This window comes from Lepidochelys kempii, chromosome 1 (genome assembly GCF_965140265.1).
Source record: "Lepidochelys kempii isolate rLepKem1 chromosome 1, rLepKem1.hap2, whole genome shotgun sequence".
Classification (NCBI taxonomy): Eukaryota; Metazoa; Chordata; order Testudines; family Cheloniidae; genus Lepidochelys; species Lepidochelys kempii.
In genome coordinates, this window is record NC_133256.1 from 141,065,386 (window position 1) to 141,079,087 (window position 13,702).

General features: G+C 40.3%; 1 protein-coding gene across 1 annotated transcript in view; it reads left to right on the plus strand.

Annotated features, from left to right (window-relative positions):
• Positions 1–13,702, plus strand: part of PHEX (phosphate regulating endopeptidase X-linked) — a 141,089-nt gene that overhangs the window by 93,266 nt on the left and 34,121 nt on the right. Inside the window, exons 13-14 of the mRNA XM_073328113.1 lie at positions 301–378; positions 5,439–5,542. Coding sequence (XP_073184214.1) covers positions 301–378; positions 5,439–5,542 — 182 coding nt within the window. The remainder of the gene's footprint in view (positions 1–300; positions 379–5,438; positions 5,543–13,702) is intronic.

Genomic DNA, 13,702 nt, shown 5'->3' on the forward strand with positions numbered 1-13,702 from the left:
ATTAGATTAATTTTGCTTGCAATCCTTGGTGAGGTTCAACTCTTAGGACCAGATTATGTGCTCAAGCATACCTGTAATTCTGTAGTAACTCTACAGGAGCCGGTGGAGATACTGTGTAAACTGGCAGCTCAATGTTATCCCCTCAGTGTTAAAAACTGAAACAGATTTGTTGCACATAAGCAAGCTGTTTGAGGTGAAACCCGGGTGCCATTTGGGAGGTATAGTACTGTGCGGTCCTTTCAATGAGGGAAGAAATGCACTTTTAAATGCTTAAACAATCCAGTTTTTTTTCTTTCAAAGGCAAAAGCGGTTTTGGCAAAAGTGGGTTACCCTGAGTTTATAATGAATGACACGTATATTAATGAAGACATCAAAACAGTAAGTGTAAAATGTTTTCTTCCTTTACGGTATGTCACAACTATTTTTTTGTCTTTTCCTTTCAGCCATCCAAAATCAAAGCAGTTACATCATTTTTAAATAAAGATGGTGGTGCCAGAAAACACTCACATTTTTTCCCTTGCATGGCACACTTTGCTTGTGGCCTTCTGCTTGACTTGCCCCATTCCCTTATGATTCTGAATTGACCACACCTGTCTCACAAGACCGAAATCTTAAAAGAACAATAAAGTTAAATGCACAGCTCTGGTGCTAACTTAGCTTAACCACAAAAGAAAGAATTGAGCATTGTGATGGGATAGATGAACCCCATGCTGACAGGGAAGGATCTGGGGAGGCTGCGCGCGCTAAGATAGCCCTGCTTCTCTGGCCCTGACATTCATGCATGGTAGGGGAGGAGGGCTATAAAAAGAGGAAGCTGCAGTCAGCACGGGGGAAGCCATGAGAAGGGAATGGCTGCTAAAGCAGTAGGAGGAATCTCCCAGCTCTGCAAGGATCCCGTGAACCCCAGTGGCAAGCCCAGTAGGGAGAGACTGACTTGGCTGCCTGCCTGGCCGTAATGACTCCAGTAAAGCTGCTACCCAGGCACTCCTGAAGTAAAGTAGTACCACTGACCTTTTTGCTGACCCCAGGTGGGGCTTGTTCTCTGAGTCTGAACTTCTGCCTTTCCCATTGCCCTAAACAAAGTAAGCAGGCCCACAGTGGTGAGGCCCACTGCAAGGACTACAAGGTTGGAGGCTGGATTCAGCTGAGCCTGTGATGGTAACCGGGTGTCTCAGGGGGCCTCAACCAAGCTAGGGAGACTCTTTTTACAACATGCCCATTGGAATATTTGTTTTACAATAACATTGTGTATTATGAATAACTTGGCCAATACAAGAGATTGATTATTGTGATGCTGCTTAATCCCCATCATCTGCAAGGCAAGAGAAAGAACCCTAACAAGTCATGCTCCAGGGAGAGAGGGTGATTAACTAACTACTTTCTGCCCAGAGGAGGTAGAGCTTGCCCTTACAAGGAGCTGAGAGAGCTCAGTTAAAGAGCAAAGACCCAGAAGAGAGGAGATAGGGAAGTTTCCCTCCCCCACGCAGGAAGGGCTTAGGTTAGGCAGGCTGAGGAAGAATTTAGCCCTGGAAAAGAGAGAGACTGTAGAGGAGGCGGGATTCTCCTACAGGGAGAACCCCCCAGGGAGCACAGTCGGTTCCTGTGGGAGGGAAACCTGATACAGTAGAAACAGAAGACTAGCTACATTATGCACAGACACAAGGGGGTGATTTAATGTTGGGTGTGGCCAACCATAGCCATCATCAATCATTTTTCCAGAATTATCATTAGAATACATTGATGGTTGCTAGAGCTTGTAGCAGTTAAGTGCCAAACATTGCATTGAAATAAAGTTCCCGTGTAAAATACTGGCTTTGTCATCACTGAGGGACTGTCCTGCCTGTGAGGAGTTAAAATAGCTGAAAAATGAAAATAAGGCACTTCTTTCATTAATGTATTTACATTGTATCAAGCTGATGCTATTAAACCTCTTGGTAAGAGATTTAAAAGCAAACAAGATAAAGCAATAGAAAATACATCTTTGGAAACAATCCTGCCGTGGCAGGGGGATGGACTAAGTAATCTAATAGATCTTTTCCAAATCTAATTTATATGTGTCCAGTGCAGCAGTCTTCATACAAGAAGAATCCACATTGATTTAAATAGGAGTCATGCCATCGTGAGGACTGCAAGATCTGAATTTATGACACCATGAATATTGGGTTTGATTCTCCTCTAACTTGCACCAGATTTATGCCAGGGTAGCTTTACAGATTTTCAACAGAGATACTCCTTGTTTCCACCTCTGTCTGTGAGAGGACGGACCAGGCCTATTAACTGTAAAATATGTCTGGGCAGTTTTAATACACCCAGAGTATTCTTTTCAAGATAAAAATATGCCAATACAAATTTTGTATTTAATAATAAAACAAAATAACCCCCGAACATTCTCCTCAAAATAAACTTCTGCAACAAACTACAGTAATACGTTTTCTACCCAAATGTTACAAATTATTATTACAAGCTTGGACTGTTTTCCCTAATACTATGAATATTGATAACTGTGCCTAGACGCTCCAGATAAGATACAGCATTACAGACCCATTGTGCTAGGCATTGTTCAAACACATAGTAAAAGATAATTCCTACTCCAAAGACTTCTAAATCTCAAGGCTTGTCTACATTACCTGCTGGATCGACGGGCAGCGATCGATCCAGCAGGGGTTGATTTATAGCGTCTATTCTAGACATGATAAATTGACCACCGAGTGCTCTCCTGTCGACTCCGGTAGTCCACCAGAATGAGAGGCACAGGCAGAGTTGACAGGGGAGCGGCAGCAGTCAACTCACTGCGTTGAAGACACTGCGGTGAGTAGATCTAGGTATGTCGACTTCAGCTGCATTATTCACATAGCTGAAGTTGTATAACTTAGATCGATTCCCCCATCCCCACCCCCCAGTATAGACCAGACGTCAGTAGACAAGACTGACAAAGGGTGGGAGAAAGGAAGTATTTTTATCCCCATTTTACAGATGAGGAACTGTTCCACAGTGTGAGTGAAGTGACTTGGCCAAGGTCACACAGGAAAGCTGTAGTAGAGCCACAAATTAAACCCACAGCTTCTAAGTCTCAGTCTAAGGCTTTAACTACAAGACCATCCTTCCTGGAGAACATGTTGTTTCCAGCTATAGGAAAACCTGGAATAGCCACAAACAGGACTTACATCTACATTGAGATCAAATAACAGAAGATATTGCTTCTCAGCCAAGGGAGAAATATTTACTTTATCACCAAGTTGTTTGCATGGACAAACCAAGCTACTTGACATACTGGCATGAAAAAGATAAACATTCTGAGGCTTAAAATGATCTAACATTCATAAAACAAATTTATTTGAGCATAGTCTCTAAGGTGCCACAAGTCCTCCTTTTCTTTTTGTGAATACAGACTAACCCGGCTGCTACTCTGAAACCTGACATTCACAGACTCTCTTTTGCAATGGTACCGTTGCAAAAAATTGCTCCAGTATAACTGGCCATAGAACACAGACAAAAACCAACCAAACAAGGCATTGTTAAATATGGCATAGTTCACTCAGAACTCTAAGAAGGAAAAACTCAGCAAGTCTGGTCTCTGCCGAGGGAAACCGTGTAGAGAGGAGATATTGTGAACCTTTATAATCTGTGTTAATGGGATAGAGGAGAAGCCATTCAGGTGATGGACTCACTTGCTGACATAAGCACTATGTTTGTAAGTCTGGGCCCTGAAAATGCAACACAGTAGATTGGTACTGAAGTGTAACTTTGTCCCAAGCTTGAGAATTTTTTGAAAGGATGATTGGAATATGAGCAGGTTTTATGTAATATTAACAGCCTTTTTTCTTGCATGGCTAATCATATTTGAGACATTTGGTAATAGATTCTGGCAATGTGACCCCTCATATTTGTAAATGCTGCTAACATGAGTGACGGTAGAGCAGCACTGCTAGATTCCTTTGAGGGGGAGTTGTGCAAAATATTTGCAATGAAATGCAAAATTACACAAACAGCACTTCTCTTTGAACAATTTTGTGGCATACTTTTTAAAGCAATGTTTTCATGTGAAAATGGCTTTACATAATACCACCTGTAGGAATACATGTTTTCAACATGTACATTGCATATCATCAACATTTTTTCTCAAAGTGAAATTTTATGGAGTGCAAATTGCACTAACCAATATGGCAAATATTTCCCTAGAAATCTTCTGACACATTTAATTTCACACAGCTCTAGTTTGATTCTAGTGCTGACTTATCACCTCTCTAATTCAGAATTAAATGACTCACATAAAACAGAAAATATGGGTGTTTTTCATTTTAAGCACTAATATAGAGGACCCCTTACTGATTGACCTATTATGGTGATTTATAGGAAGTAGATATTTGTGCTCTAGAAAGTGTTCTGAGCAACTGATTGATTTCACATAAGACACTAAATAGCAATCAGATCATAATGACCTACAGTCACTGACAGCACAGCCTGGATTTGAACTAGCGACCCACAGGTGGTTGTATCCAATTATCAGTCCTCTGAGCTGTCCAATGTAAACAATCATGGATATACCTATCTCCACTGTTGTGATAAAACATTTATTAGTCCTTAGGGTTTCATTTGAAAAAAATAAATAGTTGATGTCAATTATTAAAACTCCCAGGGAAGATCAATTTTTGCTCATAAACTTCTCATGTTTAAATGCATGCTCAGGCTTAGCTTGTACTCATCAGTTGTCAGGCTCATTAACTCTTTGTGTGTGCCCTAGACCTGGATTAAATGTAATTCACCTTTGTCCCTGTAATTTTTAATATTATCTTATACCCAAATTTGTATGGCTAGATACTGAAAAACACTTAAGCCTCTCCTGGTATAGTAGATATCTGGGTATAACATTTGATTATGGCAATAACTGATAGAAGAAAATAATAAAAATGTTTAAAACCCCCTCGTTTTAAAAATGGTATGAGTATTGGGTTTATTTAGAAAAAGATTTCTTACTGACACCTATATAAATAAGGGATCTAAAACCAGTTAGCTGATGGCACAGAAAATATTTTGAACCAAAACTATTAATGAAATAATTTTACCCAGAATATTTGGTGTTAGAACAGGGACTTGAACCCAGACATCGTGAGACCTACTTCATTGTCTTTACCATATGACCATCCCGCCACCCAAGGTGATGGACAAAGTGTTGAGATCCTCCTGTATACCTACTCTGCTCATGACCCTTCATTTATGTAGGGCGATCCTAGAAATTCCACAGGGTGGAGGTCCTTGGGAAGCCTTCTGCAATGCGGTGGATTTTATCCTAACTGTTGTAATATGAATAATGTCATTAACTTAACCAAATCATTTTTAGTCATTATTATTATTATCTCGTTACTGTCGAAGTTCTGATTCTTTTCATGTCATCTTTGTGTCTGTTGGTCATGTTTAATGGGTATGATTTATTTACACAGATGAAGTTTTCAGAAAATGACTATTTTGGCAACGTACTGCAGACCCGCAAATACCTGGCCCAGTCTGACTTCTACTGGCTTAGAAAAGAAGTTCCAAAAACAGAGTGAGTAGGCAAACATGTACATTGATTAAAATTACACACAGTGCCTCATTGTGAAGGAATAATAGTACAGAAAAAATCTATAGTTACTCAGAAATGCTTGTAAATATTTGTATCTTAACAAACTTCTTAAAAGTTCTGGGCAGTCCTGTTCCAGTCCAGCATCACACTTTTCATATTCATGGAGCTTAAATGTTTAATTTAATGAAAAGAAAGAGTAATTGAATCTCAGTTAAAATTGGATTATTTCTCTTGAACCCAGTAAGAATTTAGAATGGCACAGCAGGGATTTTATTCAATACATTTTCCATTAATAGAATATTAAGAGATAATATTGTTATTATTAATAGCAGCCAGCATTGTTAGTTACCTGCTGTTGATAGCAGTGATGTGGAATAAGAGATAATTAATTTAATTTTAACATTTTAAATTTACTTTTAAAATTACAATAATAAGATGTATTGTATACAATAGTCTAGCACACATGAATAATCAAATCTTTTTTCTTACTGATGGGTAATCAAATCCTTAAAATTCTAATTAAAACATATACAGAAGTCAATTAGTGTAATTGCAGTATTCAAAAATGACCTTTTCTGTATAAAACCTTTAAAGTCAGCACTGATGCACAGCTACGCTGGTCATATTTCATATAGGTGTTGTCATCTTTAGGTTTAAAGGTCAGTTTCCACATTACAACTAAATATGATAGTTGTCTCCAGTATATTATTAATCCTTATAAATCAGATTATGTTATGCTTACTCATGTTGGGTTTCACCTTACACCACGAGTGGTCCCCTTGACTCAATGAGACTACTCAAAGGGTGATGTACTGTACTATTCCCTGTTAGTAAGGGTATCAGAATTTGGCCCTATATTTTGAGGCATAGTCCTTGGTTTTAGCAGCTTAACTTCAACAGTGAGTGTCATTGCTAACATCTCATGAACAAATTACTCTGAAAGCAGAAGGGTTGATTCTGAATGCATGATTTTGAACACTCTCCTATAGTCGTGTATGCCACAGTTAGATCATGATAATATATTCATTTTAGCCCATCATGAGTTTCCAGAGAGCAGTGCAATAACATTTTCTCCTTTATAGAAAAGGAGATAAACACTGTCTATCCTTCAGTCTCGCAAAAGGAATTTTTTAGCTACATTAATGTGTACTGAATAGGTTCTTAGTATGAAGGGAAATGTCATCTTCCAGAAAATTATTTGGCAGGTAATCCCTGAAATATACACCTTTAGGGCCGTACTCTGAGAATTTCTACATCACTGATATGCTTAAAAAATAAGGGATTTACTCCCCTGGTCACCGAGAGGTAGAATATAACTGCTCCCTCTTATCCTGTTTCTCTTCCTTGAAGGAGAACTTGAAGGCATTTTTACTCTCATCGTAGCATGGTAGATCAGATTTGGTCTTTCTTTGCCCTTTAGCTAATTAAAAAAAAAGATTAACAGATCTAATGTCCACACAGGGTGAGACTGTGGGTCACCCTATGCCTGTGTCAAGTGGAGGAAGGAGGTGTAAAGTGTCCCCTTACTCTCCTGAGTGTGCTACCCATATTGTGGATTACAGAATGGTGGGGGAGAGCAGTGTCTGTAGGGTCACTATTCCACCTCCTGTGCAAAGTGGTGGGGAGTGTGCAGAGCCTTGACTTCATTCACCTCCACAACAGTTGCTCCAGGCCACCTAGCTGAACTGATGAAAAGTGGGAAGTGAAACCTGCCAGGTGAAATGCTGATGCAAATTACTTCCCCCATGAAGCAAAATGCGGAACCAGGGACCAAGTTTTGAGTCTGAGAGTCACACTTTAATTACCAGTCTGTTCCTTGGGCAGCAGAACTACGCGCTACCCCTTCCTCAGAGCTCATAGCAACCCCACAATTTGCCCATGGTAATCAGTATGTTTGGTTATTATTCTGCCTGTAAGTCTTTGAAGTGATACATAATGGATGGTAGCACAGTTTGAACTATATATACTTGCCATGCACACAGGTAGCTAAAGCATTAAGAACCACTAGTGCTTCCGTTATAAACTTCTACTTTATCTTAAGGTGGTTATAATTCAACAGTATAATTCACACCAGGCTAACATGTGAGATGTGGTCTTAAAAAAGATCAGTTTTGCCACATTTAAGCAAAGAGTCAAAGAGACATGATTATACTTCTCTGATGTTTTTACAGTAGAACTAAATGCTTTTCTGTTTCTCGTGGAATTGTGCAGGTCATTAATTACTGTTGTGGTTTGGTACTGTGCATGTATAATAAAAATAATTATAACACACTCATTATTTGGCTTCTGTCCATGTACAATAACCTTTTACAAAATGTTTTGATATGCAGACCTATACGGACATCATGAATAGAGCCCTGCAAATCCAAGGGTATCCGCTCTATATCTGCGCACTATTTTTGCGGATTGGATGCGGCTACAAATATTGTATCTGTGCAGGGCTCTAATCATGAACTGGCTCAGAGCGGGATCAATAACTATTGAGTATGGATTTTCCTGGCTATGGTAATGGGTCTGTCAGAATAATGATATTAAACCAACATAGGTAATATAACCAGAAAAGTAACAATGCTGTATTGATTTACCAAATGCAACAAGTTTCTAGATAGTTATATTACAAATTGCGCTAATTTGCCTCAGCATAGCAAGCTAAAAGGAAAATCACAGTGATTGTTCTTTTAATTATCAAAGGGCCAGAGGGAGAATTGTGAGAATGGATGAGAGTCACAAGTAGGAAGAGACAAAGGATTTTGGAGGGCAAGTGGAAATGCCTGGATTTTGTGTATATGGAGGTAGGGGCTGGTTGGAATTGGAACTGATAAGAAGAAAAGTGGAAATCTATCATTTTGACAATATTTTAAATCAAAATTTTGACAACCACCAACTCCCCTCTTACTTTTAATTGGAGAAATTAATAGAGCTGTAGAGATACACTTATCCCTTGCGTGAAGTTCAGGTATCAGTGGAGAGACTCAAGCAGGGGGTTCAATGGAACACCAGACAAACAAGGAAGATGCTAAATGGAGTATGTTGAGTGGATTAGAGCAGAGAGCGGCAAAAGGCAAGGAGACAAGTATAGAGAAGGTTATGACAGTCCAGGTAAAAGATAATGAGGTTGGAGACCAGTGTTTTAGCAGTATTTGTTGTCTGTCCATGGGCATATATGTGCACACTTTTAGACTTGTTTTGAATATCCAGAGAACAATCACATGGCTAATCTCAGTGTCTGTATAGAGCCTTCATAGCCCTATCAGCAAATGAATAAACACTGCCTCCCAGAGAACTTTGTTTTTTATTGCATAGGATGCAGCATGATACTATGATGAATATGAGTATACCTCTGTGTTTGGTACTTCTCTAATACTAATCCTCCTCCTTTAAAGTCCAGACACTACCCTTAAGACTTTACAGTCTGGGAAAATCTTTCATCAGGCTCACTAGGATGTAGAGACTGGAGTCATATGCAGCTGATGGCAATATTGTTGGGAGAGTGGGGACTACAATGTGTAAGTTAAAAAAAGTACTAAGTACTAAGCAGAAATTTAAATTGGTTGGTATAATTCCTTGAACTTCTTCTAATTTTAATTCGGTTTCTGGAACATTCTTTTACCCCATACTCTTACCCAGAGAGGTTACTGGGGAAAAAGGGCTCCAACTGCGCTGCTTGGATGGCTGTGGTTAAGGAAGGTCACACCAGCATGTGCTTCATATGGATGGGCAGGTCTGCTGAATTCAGCTACCTCAGGAGACAAAAAAGCGGTGAAGAGGCTGATGGCTGCTTGAGACACGTTCAGCTATTGGATCAGTAAACCTGTGGGGGTGGGGGGGAGGCTGCTCTGCTGAAGAGAAGGCTTAAAAAGAGCCACCTGTGACTTTTACCCACTCTTTGGGCATCACTTAAAGTGGTGATATGGCAGTAAAGATGGGCCCAGCATGGCCAGCTGTCACAGGATGCCCTTGCTGCATCACTGCTGCCCCTGCCTTGGGGAGAGAGAAAGCAGCCTGTTGTGTGTGTGCTTAGTGCCTAGCCACCTATTTGCAAAAGAAAGTGCATTTAACCAGAATAACAGGTGAGATGAGAGAATATTAGGATGCACAGACACAAAGCAGAGGCAGACTCTTTCTTCTATGTCTTCTTTTTGTCTCAGACATGCCAATAATAGGTGAAAAGAGGCTTAGATTTATAATTTAACTGGTAACAGAGCAGCTGGTAACTCTTAGATATTTTGACACTGCTCTTTCATCTACCCTTATGGCTAGGTTTTGTGGCATGGGTAGTATAGAACAGCAGTTCTCAAACTTCATTGTGCCGCGACCCCCTTTTGACAAAAAAAATTACTACACAACCTCAGAAGGGGGGACCGAAGCCTGAGCCCACCTCTGACCCAGGCAAGGGGGCCAAAGCTGAAGTCCAAGGGCTTCAGCCTCAGGGGGAGGGGGACTGTAAACCGAACCCTGCCACCCAGGGCTGAAGCCGAAGCCTGAGTCCTATCACTCAGGACAAAGCCCTTGGGCTTCACCTTTGGCCCTGGGCCCCAGCAAGTCTAATGCCAGTACTGGTGACCCCATTAAAACACGGTCATGACCCACTTTGGGGTCCCAACCCACAGTTTGAGAACCCCTGGTATAGAAGATCAAAAACAGTTCTAAATTTTTTGCAGAACCTAGAGTATAAGTCAAAACAGCCTGAGTTCAGGATGGACAGGCAGAGCAATTTATGAATTTACTTAATTTTTAAATTTAACACACAAATGTAACCTAACATTAACTTACAGATTTTGATATCTTAATTTGCTTTATCTCATTGAAGGGGCATGGCAGATTCTGACTGAAGTTGTATTTAGTCTGAAGTGATGCAATTTCAGTGGATTCACTCTACTGCCTCTCATGAAATATGCTGCCTGATGCATTTTGAGCATGGCTTAAGGTGCACCACAGAACTCCTGAATTTCACTGCGTCTGTCTATTAATTTATAATGTGCCTATCTCCATGGTATCTCAGTGCCAAATTAAGAATTGCACTTTGTCAGTAAAATATTGTATTCTCCCTGTCTCCTTAATACAACCAGTTTTCCTTAATCTTTTGTTCCTGTCTATTTAAAAATGTATCCCTGAGAAATTATGCAGGGACATTCTTCAGCCCTCATTTAAGGGGAGCTTTTACAAAAAATGGGTTTTGCATCATGCTGTGTAAGCATGATATTTGTCTCATTCTGATGTCATGGGGTTTCACAGCCGAGGGTCCTCCATCAAGAATGCTTTGTTCTCATTGAATACAACCGTCTTGGTGGTTACGGAGAGGGAAGTGGTCTACAAGACAGACCCTGTGCCAAGTCTTAAAGATAAGTTCAAGGACTGTGAAGTGGATCCAGCCAATGGAGGCAGGTAGAATAGTGATATGATATACTCTCTTGGCCTTTCATGATGGGCTGCTGAGTGTTGTATAAACTGACACTCCCACCAACCTTTACCATCAACCCAGGCAGAGTGAAGTACAGTAATCCAACTTCGAAGTGACAAATACATTTATTGTAATGGTTAGGTCCTCATCCAAGAAGAGTAGGTGCAGACTCCTCAGGCTAGCCAAAGGCATTTCTTGCCATTGATATTATCTTTGTGTCTTGTAATAGTGATGAGTCCAATTTGGCCCTAAAGATAAGAAGCCATGCAACAATAAAAGGGTGTGGGGAGAGGGATAAAACATACAATATATATATATTTTAAGTATCAATTATCCTCAGAAGGTCCTAGAACTAGGTGGCAATGTAGTCCTTGGGTCAATCTTGAGAGGGATTTGGAGAAGAAGAGCATAATGGCCTTTAGATAAGGTCAGGGAGGACTTTCCATGTGTAAGTGGTGGGGTAGAAAGAAGTGCAAAGGCCGTTGTGGGAGAAGGGGGACAAACACCTGGGTTGAGGCTGAAATTCTGATGGATACTTGCCTATATTCCAAGATACTTTGAAATTCAAAAATAAATGTTCAGTATTTCAGATGTGGCCCTTGAGGTTCCATCCTCAGACTGACGAAATCTAAATTGGTGATTAGTCCTGCAGACCATTGCAAAGTCATGCAGTTTGTCCTGTGGGTGAGCCCCACTTTCCAAGTGTCTGCATCATTCACAAATCGTTGCTCTGACTGTTGATGTGAATGGATGTGAAATTCAAATACCATATAAATAAATGTTTTTATTTCTTGACTCTTCCCTCCCGCCCCGAAGCACCTGTCGACTTCTGACTTTCACTGTTTTACTGAAATATTTCCACCATTTCATCACTTTATTACCGAGATTTTTTTTTTCTGGAAAAAGCCTTTCTCTTAAATAAAACTCTGCAGGGAGGATTACCCTTAGTAATCAGAGTCCATAAAATGATGGATATTTAAGACATGCCTATGACATCAGTCTTTGATGTTTCAATAGATTAATTCTCTGGTTCCTGCATTGTAAAAGAGGCAGCACAACGCTGAAAATAAAATGAGAGAGGGAGGCTGATTAATGTATTGATTAAGGAATGTACACTGCCATTTTAAGATTCTATTCTTTATTGCACAATTTAACTAAGAATTGCAATTGCCAACAAAAGCACATTAAGACTATAACTCCACAGATAACTAATTCCGTTGCTTGTTTTACAGTAATGTCACTGAAAGCATACATTTTCCAGGCTCTGATTATCTCACCTTCTACCTTCTTCTTTCCATCCTACTTCCTCCCCACGTGCCTTTGTTCTGTTGCTCCCACTCAGTCCAGTCACTTGACTCCACTTCCAGTGCAGATGTTTCTTTGATCCCAACCCAGTCCTGCAGCCTCTTCTTGCCCTATCCCCTTATATTTGAAAATGTATGCAGCTAAGTAGCTTTGCCAGAGTCTCTGCTGGACCAGAAGTGGCTGCTTGCTTCCAGTGTCTCAGTACTTTAGACGAGCGTTTCTGCCTGGTATTTGACCAGCCTGGCTGGGGTTTTTTATGGATTTGCCAGTTGGCAAAAAACTAATTTAATCTGCCGGGTTTTTTTTACATGGGTCTAAAGATATGCATTATTATCACAATACACTTTGATATCTAATGTTAAAAGTTTCTGTGTCCAGCTAAAGATGTTGCAGTGGTCCCACTTCAGTAGTGGAAGTAAGAAAAAGTTATTAATCTTACCTATATGTGTTCTCTCTCTACATCCTATAAGTGGCTTGTCAAGGTTCCTTCCCCACTCTGAACGCTAGGGTACAGATGTGGGGACCTGCATGAAAAACCTCCTAAGCTTATCTTTACCAGCTTAGGTCAAAACTTCCCCAAGGTACAAAATATTCCACCCTTTGTCCTTGGATTGGCCGCTACCACCACCAAACAAATACTGGTTACTGGGGAAGAGCTGTTTGGACACGTCTTTCCCCCCAAAATACTTCCCAAAACCTTGCACCCCACTTTCTGGACAAGGTTTGGTAAAAAGCCTCACCAATTTGCCTAGGTGACTACAGACCCAGACCCTTGGATCTTAAGAACAATGAACAATCCTCCCAACACTTGCACGCCCCCCTTTCCAGGGAAATGTTGGATAAAAAGCCTCACCAATTTGCATAGGTGATCACAGACCCAAACCCTTGGATCTGAGAACAATGAAAAAGCATTCAGTTTTCTTACAAGAAGACTTTTAATAGAAATAGAAGTAAATAGAAATAAAGAAATCTCCCCTGTAAAATCAGGATGGTAGATACCTTATAGAATAATTAGATTCAAAACATAGAGAACCCCTCTAGGCAAAACCTTAAGTTACAAAAAAGATACACAGACAGAAATAGTTATTCTATTCAGCACAATTCTTTTCTCAGCCATTTAAAGAAATCATAATCTAACACATACCTAGCTAGATTACTTACTAAAAGTTCTAAGACTCCATTCCTGGTCTATCCCCGGCAGAAACAACATATAGACAGAGCCACAGACCCTTTGTTTCTCTCCCTTCTCCCAGCTTTTGAAAGTATCTTGTCTCCTCATTGGTCATTTTGGTCAGGTGCCAGCGAGGTTACCTTTAGCTTCTTAACCCTTTACAGGTGAGAGGAGCCTTCCCCTGGCCAGGAGGGATTTTAAAGGGGTTTACCCTTCCCTTTATATTTATGACATGGCTGTTGAAGGAGGGGGAGTTGCAGAGTTG